Here is a 14,811-nt window from a genome sequence, read left to right as displayed (position 1 = left end):
TCGGATTCCCAATCGGTAGGGTCATCTGGTAACTTTTTCCTTATAAAAGTGCATGCTGGGAACACTCTTTTTGTGGGTACATTTTTTTTAAAACGGGTTTTTAAAAAACTTCTTTGACTTAAAAAACAATCAGTGCACATTAAGTAAAAACCGCCATTAATAAGGCTATTAAAAATATGAGGTTGTACAAATTAAATCCAGGGCACCTCGTCCTTATTTTATGACACGCAGTATCAGGAACTGCCGTGAGCACACAGCTCAGTCGGCAGCAGTGCACCCGCCGGGCGCCGACACCTCTTACCTCCAGCTTATGGGCCCTCTCCCTGCTAAGGGGCTCCAAGGGGAAGCTCAGGTTGTTGGCTTCCGCCAGAGAACGAAGATCAAAATAATACTTGGCATAAACACTGGAGGGCACGTTGATGTTGAACTGGAGCAATTCGAGGAACTGTCGCTCCAGCTCGTTCCTGCAGAGAAAGCCACAAACGCACAGCTCAGCCATTGTCCCCACCTGTGGCCGCCTGGGCAGGCTGCTGGACACAGCCAAGTCCACCTGGTCCAGTGACCGGAAGGATGAGTCCTGATTAACTGGGATGATCACCAGAAAGTGCTTCAGGGCGACCCTGACACTGAGACTGAGTACATCTGTGCACGCGCGCGCACACACACACACACACACACACACACACACACACACGGCAGGCTCTGGCCTCACCTTTCCGCGTGAGCCATTGGCTCAAACAGGGCAGAAGATGCAGTCGAGAGCTGTCAAGTGGAGTCCAGTGAGGGCGGACAGCAGCCTGGAGGACAGGCCTCCCCAAGACCCAGAGGACTGCCCTTCCCCGGGAGGAGAGGTGAGGACGCGCTGACCGGCCTTCCTCTGGACCACGGGAGGAGGAGCGGTTCCCCAGCCCCAGCGCACACCCATCACCTGCAGGGCATGTGAGGACCCCCCTGCTGGGCCCACCCATCTGATCCGGCAGGTCTGGGTGGGCCCGAGAACGTGCATCTCTAACACTCCTGCGAGCTGCCGCTGCTGGTCCTGTCCGCCCGCTCAGAACTACTCAGCAACAGCCCCTGGTCCACAAGGGAGCCCAACAGCTGTATGAAGACGAACCAGGGCGGCCAGAATGCATCTGAAAACTTCCCTGTCATCAGGCCTACTTACAGGCCTACTTCTCCGTAGTTACTGCCGGGGGAGAAGCGTCCTCAGCGACAGGTCTGTCTGGGAGCACTGCTCCAGGGCCACCTCTCCAGGCAGCACCCCGGGATCACTTCTGTCCTTTATCACAGTCTCCCCTCCTTGTCTCCTCGGAGCCAGAAACCGTGACATCTGATGGTGCAGCCTGGCCCCAGCTCAGCACCTGACATGAGGTTGGTGCTCCATAATTCCTGTTACTGAAAGGAGCGCACCAAGCTCAGCCTGGGTGGAGGGATCCAGGGAAGGCTTCCGGGAAGTGAGAGCTGAACTGAGCCCCAGAAGCGACCAGCTCCGGCGGGGAGGAGCCGGGGGGCGGGGCGGGGCAGCTCGTCTGCTCCTGGCCAGGGGCCCCATCTAGCCATCCGAGCCCGTCTAGCGCTGCTATGACAACGGGGGCGGGAGCACTAAGGTGGCAGGGTGGCTGGTTCCCCGACGGAAGCTCCCAGGCAGATTAGAAGCGAGAAACCTCAGCAAGTCGTTATCGAAGGCCTGAGCGCCTCAGAGGGAGGGACCAAGACGTCGCATTCAGGTCATTTAATCGGAGGGGCTGCTTCGATGCAGCTTCGAGAAAGGAGTAAAGCCCCAAATGTGTGTGTTGTGCTAAACTTTACACTTTTAATGACTTGTATTTATGGCTCCTTTCAGTGAGATTTAATAAGAAGTCATCCTGTGAAATACTGGAAGCCAGGTAAAATCTTAAGTGTCAAAAATACGCTAAGGCAGAAGTGCTCTCCTGGGCAACCTGGGAGCTGCCTGTGGACAGACTGCCACCCGGTGGCTAAGAGGTGCCACTGCAGAGCCCATTCTCCAATGCCAGCAAGTTTTTAGTATAAATGCTAGCTATTCCTGCCCCAAATGGTATCTAGACACCACTGCCTCTTGTTGAGGGTATAACTAGGATTAAAGTCAAGAGGAATCTTGTTTTGAACAAGGTGGCAGTTTCCCAGGGTTCCTTGGGGAAAAAACAGCCTTCCTGAATACTGAGTGTTTTCTTGAACAGAATGTTTAAGTTCGGGGGGAAATAAAGATTTTAGAGCTTCTGTGTTTTCCAACTAAGGCAAGATTTAGAAAATAAAAATAATTCCCCAAATCTGAATTTCCAAACGGCAGAAGTACATCCTCCAGGGACATCTGACAGCTTGTTATGTGATAAATCATCAAAAAACTAACAGTGATGCAGAGAGAACAGGCTTGATGGATTTACTGCCCCGAAGGGGATAATTATAAGGAAATAGTTCTGATGTAAAACTTTATAATAAATAAATTCAAGTCGATAAACAAAAAAAATTTAAGAAATATTTGTTACGCTAGATCAACACTGTAAAGAAACCCAACTGAACTGATGCCATTTAGCAACTTGCAAGTGGGGTTCTAAAATGGAGTAAAGAGAGTTGTTTTCATCACCTAATGGCCTGTCGGCTTTTGCAGAAAAATGGGCTCACTTTAAAGACCAGCCAACAAGCAGCAATCCCACTTCTGGGCATAGATCCCAAAGAACGGAAAGCAGGGCCTCTGGGAGGTGTCTGCACACCCGTGTTCATATTCACGACAGTGTTATTCACAGCAGCTCAAAGGTGGAAGCAACCTACTTACAGTCTGGATGACAATTATCTTAGTAACTGCTTTCACCTTGAAATGTAATCAAGAATTTTTTTTAAAATATGCTCATTTTATTTTTCTTGCTGTCAAACACTTCATATTTGTCTTACTCTTTATGATAAAGAATGACATGTAGGAAGGAGTCATACAGGTATGCAGCAGGAAAAGCCTCTGGCAAAAGACCCAAAACACAAACAGGAGCTCCCAGGGCAGCACAAAAATGGGGTGCTCAGCGAACCAGCAACAGGAAGAGGGGGGGCAGGGTGGGGAGGAGCCCGCACTGGTCACTGGGTCCAGGGACCTGTATGTGGACCGGGACACAGTGGAACCTGCTCCAGCTCAGAGCTTCCTCAAGGAAGCCAAACAAGACGAGAAAAATATTAGCAAGAATCATGTCAGAAATGCCTGTAAACCATAAGGAACTGTAAGAAATTCATGTGATTGAGTGTTTCCAAAACAGCTCACTGCTCCTGGGAGGTTCTGACCCCACTTCTTGTACGCCCAGCCCCTGGGACCCCAGCCCCCGGGCCGCAGCTAAGTGTGAGCTCAGGATGGTGCCCTGAGAACACGCAGCCCGACCAGGACAGCACAGGGGGACCTCGAGGACACAACGCTCATTTTAAGCAACTGAACTTGCAAAACGTGACAAAAGCAGTGAAAGACTTCTCTCTGAACAGAAACAGGTAACATTTTAGCCCATCTGCTGCCAGTCATCAGTCTGCAGTGGATACAGAGCTGGGATGAGCCCCACCGCAGACAGGGAGCAGGAAGGTAAAGGAAGGTTCGCCTAGAATAAGGCTTTCAGCAACTGTGTCCTTGCTCGGCCAGCCCACAACAGACGTGCAATCACATCCACTCATAACCACACTGAGCAGGTCCACAAAGGGGAGGGTTTCCTCTGCAGGCACCCCCGCCCACACTCACATGTCCTCCACCGTGATGTCCTTCAGGATCTGGCAGTAGTCCACGTTCCACACGGCCTGGTCGTCCCATACCTTGGAGGCCAGCAGGATGGCCCCCAGAACAATCCGCTTCCAGTTGGCCGGACAGATGTCAATCTCTGCATATGTTAGAAGCCTTTCGAGGTACACCTGGAAGACACGAGCACGCCGGCGCCCGGTGACCTGCCTTGTTACTGCTCCACACCCGCCAACACACGCGAACCAACTCCCAGCTGTTCACTTCACTCCCCCAGCTCAGCTTTAAACAGGCGCTGACAGCCTGATCACACGTATTTTAAAAAGTCAAAGGGCTCAACGAGTCTGAGGCAAAATGGGCTGAGAGGCACACTCCGTAACTGGATGTGTGGATGAGGCAGGGCCCTTAAGACTCCGGGGCAGGAAAGTGTTCTAGGAGCTGCGGGTTAATTTCTCACACTACCAACTATGACATCAACACACATTCAACAAACCACCGGGCTTCCCTGGTAGCGCGGTGGTTAAGAATCCCCTGCCAATGCAGGGGACACGGGCTCGACCCCTGATCCGGGAAGATCCCACATGCCGCGGAGCAACTAAGCCCGTGCGCCACAACTACTGAGCCTGCGCTCTAGAACCCGCGAGCCACAACTACTGAAGCCCGCGCTCCTAGAGCCCGTGCTCCGCAACAAGAAGCCACTACAATGAGAAGCCCGCGCACCGCAACAAAGCGTAGCCCCTGCTCGCCGCAACTAGAGAAAGCCTGCATGCAGCAACAAAGACCCAACACAGCCAAAAAAAAAAAAAGTTCCGTTTAAAAAAACAAACAAAAGAACCCAAACCACCAATGTGCCAAGAAGGAGAACAAAGGATATGAAAGGAAGAAACCTATTTTTTTCTATCTGTAGTTGTTTCTAAATTAAACTCTTTATTTTGAGGTAATTGTAGATTTACAGGCAGTGTTGATAAATGTATCTTTTTTTATTATGGTAAAATACACACAAGATTTACCACTTAATCATTTCTGTGGCATTACGAACAGTCACAGTGTTGTGAAATCGCCACCATCTATCTCTATTTCCAGAACTTTTTCATCTTCCCAAATTGAAACTCTGTACCTATTACAACTCCCCACTTCCCCTCCCCTGGCCCCTGGCACCCACCTTTGTACTTTCCGCCTCCGTGACTGTGACTACTCTAGGTACCTTACATAGGTGGAATCGCAGTGTATTTGTCCGTTTGTGATTGGCTTCTTTCATTGAGCATAATGTCCACGTTGTAGCATGTGTCAACATGTCCTCCCTTTTCAAGGCTGAATAATGATCCATTTTATGTATGGACCACATTTTGTTTATCTATCATCCACTGACAGACATTTGAGTGGTTTCCTCTTTCGGCTACTGTGAATAATGTTGCTGTGAACGCTGGTGTACAAGTATCTGTTCGAGCCTCTGCTTTTGATTCTTTCGGGTATACACCCAGAAGTGGAACTGCTGGATCATATCATAATCTATGTTTAATTTTTTTGAAGAACCACCATACTACCTTGCACAGCAGCTGAACCATTTACATCCCCACCGGCGATGCACAAGGGTTACAATGTTTCCACATCCTTGCCAACACTTGTTGTTTTCTGTATTTTTTTTTTAATTATTGTTATCCTAATGGGTGTGAAGTATCTTTTTAAAAAAGATTTATGTATGTATGTATGCATGTATTTGGCTTCACTGGGTCTTAGTTGCAGTACGTGAGAGCTTCGTTGCTGCGTGAGGGATCTTCAGTTGAGGCATGCGGGCTGAGTTGCGGCATGTGGGATCTAGTTCCCTGACCAGGGATCGAACCCAGACCTCCTGCATTGGGAGCGTGGAGTCTTAACCACTGGACCACCAGGGAAGTCCCTGAAGTGGTTGTTTTTAAATGAAATAATTCCAGCTGAAGTTGTAAAATGAAACCATGTAATATAGGATTTATAAACTGCCATACTTTAGTTTGAAGACAAACATCAGAAATACCCACAAAGCCCACTGCTTAAGCTGGATCACAAGGTACGAATGCCTTTTAAAGTCTCCCTTCATAAAAATCTGTTTATTGGTATGTTTTACATTTTTCTGAACCGTGGAATGATTACTTCCATAGTTTTTACAAAGGTTGATGACTAATTCTTCTCATTCTACCAAGGAGAGAATCAAAAAGATGTATGATAGGGAATTCCCTGGTGGTCCAGTGGTTAGGACTCCACACTTTCACTGCTGAGGGCACGGGTTCAATCCCTGGTCGGGGAACTAAGATCCCACAAGCTATGTGGTGCGGCCAAAAAATAAATAAAGTATTTCTTAAAAAAAAAAAATCAAGCAGGAAACTGAGGCTGGACCTAACTCCAGATTTTTTAAAGCAATTGTTATGAACAGTCTTCATCCAGATCCCTAAGACTCTATTCCTTTATACAGATGAGCTATGTAAACTTCTCCAAGCTCCCCAATGAAACAGCTCCTCATTGACTCAGTACAGAAAGAAGGCTACTCAATTTTCTTCTTACTTTACCATAGTTGATAGATATTAACAGGTACACTAGATAATATTTAAGGTAACATTTAGAAAAAAATAACGGGCATCTACCATGTCTGATATTCCACTAGGGCTAACTAGAGGAATCAGACATGAAAATACACTCCATTACTGAGGGAAGGCAGTTGTTATGTTGGGAGATAAGGCATTCATAACAAGCGCCACTTAACAGCATGTAATTTAGCAGAACTTGCCAGTAAAGCTATATTCAAGGGTCAGCTGCAACTTCTTTAGTAAACTCCCACTTGGGTGTTTTAATTCTCTGCCAAGTAAAATAACGGACAATTGATTCTTTCTCAACACCATTCCCCAGACCGTTGCTAACAGGTACACTCTTGCTCAATTAAATTTTCAGATTTACTTTCATAAGAAGGACCATCCTTTGGAGTCTCTAGAAAAGAGAGGCCAGTGAGCACTTACTGAGCTACAAAGAGCATTCAGTTGACTGTAGAAAATAAAACTGTTAAAGGCACGGGGGAGGGAGAAAATGCAAGCTCATGGAATCCAGGATATGTGACCAAACTTCCGACGATGCTGGAATTTTTCCATGGATTTTAAAGAGCAGCACTGGGTCCATTCACCTTAAGACTCTCGTACCCAGAGCTTAGCCAACTGGGACCTCAACAGCGCTTCCTATTTGCTAGTATTTGAAGGAGCACAAGAATGAGATATTTGGATTCGTCACTGGACACCATCTGAACAACAGCTTTTGACTTCCTTAGAAACCACTAACGTGACCTAAAAAGGGAGTCTTCGGGGTCAGAATGGATAGATTCCACAGGTCGCCTCACCATCAGAGCACCAGCCTCTGAGAGGCCCTTTGGGGCTGCAGTCCAGGGGCTGAATGGCAGCCCTCATGGCCATGCAGCAATGGCTGGACCTGCCAGGCCACTCGAGGGGGACCCAGCTGGGCTGGCATGACTGGTGCTTCCTGATACCGCCAGGAGCAAGTGGCTGAAGGTCCTGGAAGCTCCTTGCACAGGCAGGCTGCAGTCTGGTTCCTTGTGTGCAGCAGTGCAGAGGTAACTGTGGGCCCCCCCTGCCTCCCTCCGGGCACGCAGCCAAGAGAAGGCCCAGGAGAAAGGCCGAGAGAGACGCAGCTCTGCCAGCTCTAGACCGGACCTGTTGTGAACGGCTGCTTCTACCTCTAGAGACTGGAGAGAAGGGCAGGATCATCATACATGGGGCTCACTCAGAGCTCGCAGCTGTCTCCCCTCTGCCCACAGGCCCCACGCTGACTTGGCCAACCAAGCAGGCCCCAGAGAATCGGTCTGCAGGGCTGGGCCTGCTGTGCGGGCCCCGAAGCTGCTCACCTTTAGGCTGTAGCCAGCAAGACCGCCATATATGTATGCTAATCCCCTGCTAAGCCACCAGCTGATGTCACAGGACAAGAGAAGATTTCAGCAGTTCCAATGACTGACAAACACACACCACTCTGGTAGTACTCCCAAGACAAACTAGCCACCCTCCCAGCCCCCCTCGGAGACAGGGAAACACACTTCACATGTTCTCCATGTCTCTGCAGAAACTGTGTCCTCCACAGGACACTAACCTTCTCCTTCATGCCAATAAATCCAAACTAGATAAGGCACTACAGGGCACGGTCAGGTCACAGTTTTCTTAGGAATGGAAGGTAAAAAAACCCCACCACATTCCATCTGCAGAAGCTTCAAAATAAATCTTTCATCATGGTGTGGATTTTAGTACTAATCTTATCCACAGTGTCATCTGATTTTCTCACCCTTCCCTCCCCTTTATCACAATCTCCTTTCATTAAAATATCAATCCTGCTGCCCAAGGTGTGTTTTGTTAAGGATGTGACATCCTTTGGAGGAACAAAGCTGAGCAATAAATATGCTTCCCAATCATGACCTAAGGACCTATCATCACTCCAGATCACCAGAGGAAGACTTGTTGAATGTCTGTTAACCTACCAGGCGGCAAGTTCCATGAGAGAAGAAATGAACAAACAAACAGGTTACTGTCCAATCGTCCGAGAGTACAGGGCTCTTAGTGTGGCAGAGACACAAAGGGTCCTGTACACTTTCTGTCACACACCAATCTCTTCTCAGGAACTGCAGGGATGACTTTCTGGTCCCTCGGGGCAGCCCGTGCACTGGCAGAGCTGACTTCTTATCTGAGTTGCACACAATGTCAGTGACGAAAGGTCAGTGACAATGGGCTACACTGTCAAATCTATTTCCCAAATGAGATGTGACCTAAAGAGTCCGTCCCTAAGGTTTTCAGAGTCTAAGTAAGGTTACAGATTTTTATCCCAAGTCTTAAAGTGCAGATTTATGTCCACGCTGTCTCTATCTTACAGACACATATTTACATGAAAATCACAAAAGAGAAGGCAGCAACTACAGCAGTCCTTCCCATATATCAACTTATCACATCTGATCAATGGTATTAAACCTCTGCAGGGAACCAACACCAGAAACCTGGACGTTAATGAGGAGGCGCTGGTCCTTCTCAGGCCCTTGGGCCCCATGCTTTACTTACCTGCACGCAGCATTTCAGCTTTCCTGATTCTGAGTGCGATCTGACAATGGGCTTTAGGTGGGCACTGTGGAGCAGACCACACACGCACCCTCTTTTAGGAGATCCCGTCGCTACCCTCCCAGATAAAAGACAACCCTGAAGTGGTGCTGTGCTTCCCAGGTCCGTGATGGACATTCCTGCCTGCGCCCCACTCCACGACCGCATCACCCTGTGGGCACTCACCAGGGTGACAATGGCACATTCCGCAGTCAGCTGAGCAGCACTGAACAGTGTCCGAACAAACCGGTAAATCTGCTTCTGCTCTGGGTTGTGTTTGTCATAATCTGGTGGCACTTCGCATTTCTGGGAAAGGAGAGATTCTCAATGACTGGCCGCCCAACAAGAATAACAGAGACACGACTGGACAACACCCTGAGACCCCGGGGGAGGGTTACCGAAAGAGGGTGAAGGTTCTCATCGAAAATATCCAAGAGCATCCTTCCATCTGGGTCCCTGGTTGGGGGGGCGGGCCGGGGGGAGAAATAACAGAAAACGGAGTTTACCTTCTGCAAGTATGAGTGCCAGTCAAAAGAAAACAAAAATATATTTTGATTCAGCTGTTATTTCAAGAAACAGAGGCCGTGCTGTTAAGAGATGCTACTGATTATTCATGAATTATAATTTGTTTTTCTTGGGGACAATACTTAATCATTTTTGAATAGTCCAAGAAATAAAGGTTATGAATCACATTTAGTTTAATTAACTTAAGTGAAAATCTAGATTTTCATTTCCTGAGTTTTCAAATGAACCAAATCTAAATTTCTTTAACCTCTTGTTTCTGAGCAAAGGCTGACAGATCTGTTTAAACCATCCTTACGTTGTGGTCGACAAGAAAGAATTCTGAGGGTAACAATGAACACTCATAGTGTGTCCTGGAGATTAGTTTGAAAGTTTCACAGCATGCAACTTAACCACTTCGCTAATGAGGAGTTTCATGATTGTATATTGAAAAACAAAAGGGGACACGTAGAAAAGTGTAACTGGTTGTTACCAAGCCGGTAACTGCACAGACCCATTTAAAGTGGCAGCGTTCACTGTGAGCTCAGCAGGGCCGCTGGGCTCTGGGGGGTCGTCCACACTCCACTAGTGATGGCTCTACCTCCATCTGTTTTATGTCATTTGAGTTTTGTCTAAAATTTTTTCTTTAAAAACTAAATTTGGAAACCACTGCTTTGGTTAACAGCACACAATTTTCCAACGTCAACTAGGCTTGCAAGTATCAGAAGGCTGCAGATCTGTCCCTGACACGCACGCCCCGTGGCAAACACTACAGTTTCTGTTCTATGAACTTACTGTCTGCGTCAAAATAAAAGCGAAAGAAAGAGCTTGGCAGGACAGCTCAATTTTCATCCCTGTCTTTGCCCAGTGGGAACTGTTTTTAAAGCTCTGGGCATTCATACCTGTGCTGCTTTTCACTAGCCTGCAGGACAGACAGCAAAGATTTAGATGAACCCGAATAAAAGCACAGCTCAAGCAGTCAGGACTGGAGAGTGGGGTGAAAACATAAAGTGCACCTGGCGCTGAGGAATCACGATCCCCCTCGACTGCCAACCGCCTCTGCCAGGTACTCAAGGAGGAAGGTGAGGGACGCCCCCAACCTCAGGCTCTTCAGCCCTGTTCAGTTCTCCTGAGGAGTGAGAGCCCCTGAAACACCATTCAGCACTCTCGAGAAACTTTCACAAGTAATTTTAAAAATCAAAATGTAGGTTCAGAAATATAAATAAGGATTCAGAATTTAAGCTAAAATGACTCCTCTGAGAAGTGGATTTTGCTTTCACTTCCATTAAAAGCTATGAATCTCAGCACAGTCTCTATCAAAGCTAAGGGATCTATCACCAGCCCCTGAGGCTGGGTCAGTATGACCTGTCAAAGAGAGAGTCTGCAGACACCTCTTCTCAAGACACTTTCAGGCTACAATCTGTAAATTAATCATGCTTGTTTCCACAGGCTGACTTTTCTGTTGGACTCTCTCCACTTCCTCTCGGCCCAATGTATCACCATTAACCCAGCAGAGCATAGCATTTAAAGTCTCAGTGGTATATTGCTTGGGTTCAATTCCCAATTCCCCACTTTACTAGTTGTGTAATCTCAGGCAAATTATTAAAAAAAAAAAAAATCTCTCTATGCCTCAGTTTCTTTATCTGTAAAATGGAGATAATGTCAGAATCACCTCATGGAGCTGTTATAAAAAATTAAATGAGATAAGGCATGCAAAGAGCTGACCAGGGTGGTCAGAGTAAGCATTTAATGGAGTTGGGTCTTATTATTAATAGCTATGGCTATAGATTAGCTTTGAGGCCCAGAGAGTCTAAGAACTGAGAAATCGGAGACGCTAATGCGAAACTGTTTTGAGAACACATCTGAGTTTCACCAATGGTATTACATTGCTAGTTAAGACCTAAGTGTTTAAAAAGTGTGAACTACTATCATAGAAATAAGCAGCAAGACGAATCTACACCGTCACTAAGTTACTCTGGTCAAGGTTCGAAGTTCCAGTATCCTACATTTTGTAAGTTCGTAAATCCAGACTTCTCAAGCACCGTAATGAACCGTGAATCACAGTTACATTACAGAGAAAGGTCATTACAGAGAACACCTTTCCTGGTATTTGCTTCCAATGGCTGTGTTTTCCCATAACCTGTCCATCACAAGCTCTGTCATCTACCCTCCACGTCACTGCTTGTCACAACTCTCCCTTGTCCCCTTCCTAAAGTAGACTCCAGGGCTGTGGCCCCCACCACGGAGACCCACGCTAGCCAGAAGGTGACCTTGCTGGTTCCCGGAACTGTTACTACACTCATACAACACATGTAAATGTCACACCCATCAGTGGAACAGGACTGCAGTGAGAGTGGCTTTGTTCTCATGAAAACGAAGAAGGATGCTTCATAAAGACCCAATAAAAGGAAATCACTAAAAACAAGTTTGCTGTAGATCAGGTGTGGTCAAAGCCTAAAAGATTCTACACTCATTGTTTAGCAAATGTCACAAGTTTTCTCGCTATTGATTACAAAAACAAACAAAAAAACACACACAAATCAGGTGTGGCTTATAAAAGGACAGCACTTCAGTAATCAATGCCCCACGCTCAAAGCAGAAGCCTCAGTGCTGCATAAAACTGGCAAATGAGGGTACTTTTACATGTTTTATGTTGAATTAAAATGCTTAAGGTAAATGTTTAAATGATTCTTCTGTGAGTCCCTGTTTTAACTGACTTTTAAAATTAACTGAACGATCTCCAGACATCTATCAGAGAGAGAATTTCTACTATATTAAAATAGTTTATGACTAAATTTACAAAACTTTTTCTACTGAATTGAAACTATAAACTAAACATTTTTTCATGTTAAAGCTGCACACAGAAAATTGTTTAAATATTTTATAACAGACAGGATGTTTAAGCAAATTATACAGAAAATAAAGTCAAGAGGAGGCTGAACATTGTCAAGAAACTCTTCTGTTTTGCTGGCTTCATTTGGTGTCCTCTGACTCAGAAGCAGTTCAGCATTTACCTAGTAAGTGTGGGTAAATTGCACTAACTTTAGAGATTCTATGAAAATGAAATAAGAATATAAAACTCAAAGGCTGAGGAACTAGAACGTAATAGGAAAAACATCACAGTAGATGATGTGTGATGTTTTTAGCACAAAATTAATCAAAATCCACCTACCTGTTTTTGATGTGGTAATATATTGCGAGAGCTACACTGTAAAATAAAATGCAGACGTTCAGTGTTCCATAAGCACATTCAAGATGTTATATATTATCTGGCATCAGTCTGACCATAAATATTTAAAATTTAAGTAAAAAACGACCCATCTGAACAGCCCCGCTTAATTCACAATGCTGATTAAGAAAATGCATTCTTCAAAGTAAATCAATCAGGCACTTATTTTGAGCAATTATTAAATCTTTTCCAGAAACACCAAAACTTCAAGTGATATTCAGAAACAAATTTCTCTTTCTATCTGAAATCTTAAGCTTTCTTCACTTTAAAATATAGGCACTATGTAAAAAATAGGTGGTGAAATCAAACACCTCTAGAAGTCTCCAACTCAGCACCTGCTGTTTTAGAAAATTAGTGGTTTCTTTATAACTACCATCAAAATGTGAATATTACCCACAGTGGTTTGCCATTTTTCTTTTAAATCAATAACCTCTTGGAAATCTGCCTAATTTATTCATTCATTTGCTGAAATGGTAGTGTAACTCTTATTTGTAATACCTCAAAATTTTATTTTACATTTTAAAAGATCTGAATTTAATGAAGACATTCCTATCCCCTGAATTTTCTTCAAATAATGTTTTTCTGATTATAAAATGTGTTACATTCAGATTGAAGAAATTTTTGGAAAATAAAAAAAGTATACAGAAAAATAATTCCTCTGCCCAAAGATTATTACTATCAGCTTAAGATATAGAGGTATTTATTCGTCTCTACCTAAAGCAAACAGGTTTGCATCCCACTTTTATCCTCATTAACATTTTTCTTACCATTAAAGTGTTATTCAAAAACGTGACTTTAAATGGCTGACTATATTCCATTACACTGTTGAATAATTTATTAACCATCCCCCTACTATTGAACATTTAAGTTATTTTTAATATTTTTGCAATTATGATTAACACCATAATGAATATACCCACAGATAAATATTTGTGTGACCTATCACTATATTATTTCCATAAGAAAACATCCTGTACTTGGAATTACTTGCTCTAAGGTCATTAATAACTGTAAGGCTCCCCACATATACATCCCAGTATCTTTGCAGAAAAGCTGTACCAGTGTACTTCCCCACCAGTGTCTGTCTCACCTCCCCTTCACCAACACTCACCTTGAATGTTTTGAAAAAATGTTCTCCAACTGGACAGGTTAAAAGTGTAACCGTTTTCAATTTGAGTTTCTTTGATCACCTGTCAAGTTGGCAGGGTTATTCGTGTTGACTGCCCAATTTTTTTTTATTATTTCCTCTTTTGCAACCTGTCTAGATCCTTCCACAATTTTTGTTTTACTTTAAAATGTATTGAGGAGGCCAAAAATTTATTTTTTAAGCTTCTAAGAACATAGCTAACTGTCTGCATCAGATTGTGTTCTCAGAGCACAGAAACTGCCATCCAGGGCACCAACATGGAGGTAGAGGGCTGGGTCCCAAACACCTCAGCTCACTCGGCGGCGGCACTCACTCAGAGACCTGGGCATGCACGCTGGACTCTGAGTAGCTCAGATGTTCACCCACGACTTAACATGACAACAGCTCATCTCTATCAAAAGAAAGCATCTCCTTCTAAATCTCTCTTTCCAGATCTATTAATTCAAATGATTTCAGCTAAGTGTTAAAAGTATCCCTGAGCATATGTAATATATTCTCTTCCTCCTAACATCTTGAAAAGCATCTAAGCTGATGAAGGAAAGTGGGGTGAAGGGACTTCAGACGTTTAAAAAATAATGGTACAGTTTTCAAAGTGCCTTCACGTACCTTAAAAGCCCTGCAATGGGAAATAATAAATGTTACTGTTTCTATTTTATAAATAAGAAAATTCAGGTAGAGACACTAGATGTCGGGATTTCCGACTTGTATCATGGTTTTATGCCCTTTCATTCTATAATGCTGCCTCTAGAAAAAAGGAAGAAAGTACTGTTTTATTCATTTAACAGTCCTGCTGTGATGATTAAATTGAATGTTTCATATGATTGGGTTTGGTATAGTGATTACTTTAATTGCTTTGATTGATTGAGAAAAATATGGTCCCTGCTTCCCCTGTGAGGGAGCACATCACAGGAAAATCACCACTGCACTGAAGTCAGACCAGCTGGGTTTAAAAACTGGCTCCTTCATCAATTAGAGTTTATCCACCTCTCAGAGCCTTCAATTCCTCATCTAAAAAATTACAATTAAACCCACATCACAGAGTGGTTATTACAATCAAATGAAGTGTATAAAAGCAAGATCTCAAATATAAAGTTCTAAAGCAAAGTTATTATTA

The 14,811-nt window shown here is 44.6% G+C and overlaps 1 protein-coding gene across 1 annotated transcript in view; it reads right to left on the bottom strand.

Annotated features, from left to right (window-relative positions):
• The window catches only part of CCNY (cyclin Y), a 128,785-nt gene that overhangs the window by 3,029 nt on the left and 110,945 nt on the right, over positions 1 to 14,811 (bottom strand). The window contains exons 5-9 of the mRNA XM_032624131.1: positions 12,494 to 12,529; positions 9,219 to 9,276; positions 9,007 to 9,126; positions 3,722 to 3,888; positions 302 to 464 (exon numbers count right to left, since the gene is read on the bottom strand). Coding sequence (XP_032480022.1) covers positions 302 to 464; positions 3,722 to 3,888; positions 9,007 to 9,126; positions 9,219 to 9,276; positions 12,494 to 12,529 — 544 coding nt within the window. The remainder of the gene's footprint in view (positions 1 to 301; positions 465 to 3,721; positions 3,889 to 9,006; positions 9,127 to 9,218; positions 9,277 to 12,493; positions 12,530 to 14,811) is intronic.

This window comes from Phocoena sinus, chromosome 2 (assembly GCF_008692025.1).
Source record: "Phocoena sinus isolate mPhoSin1 chromosome 2, mPhoSin1.pri, whole genome shotgun sequence".
Taxonomy (NCBI): Eukaryota; Metazoa; Chordata; class Mammalia; order Artiodactyla; family Phocoenidae; genus Phocoena; species Phocoena sinus.
Note: the sequence above shows the minus strand (reverse complement) of the source record. Positions and strands in the feature narration are given on the sequence as shown.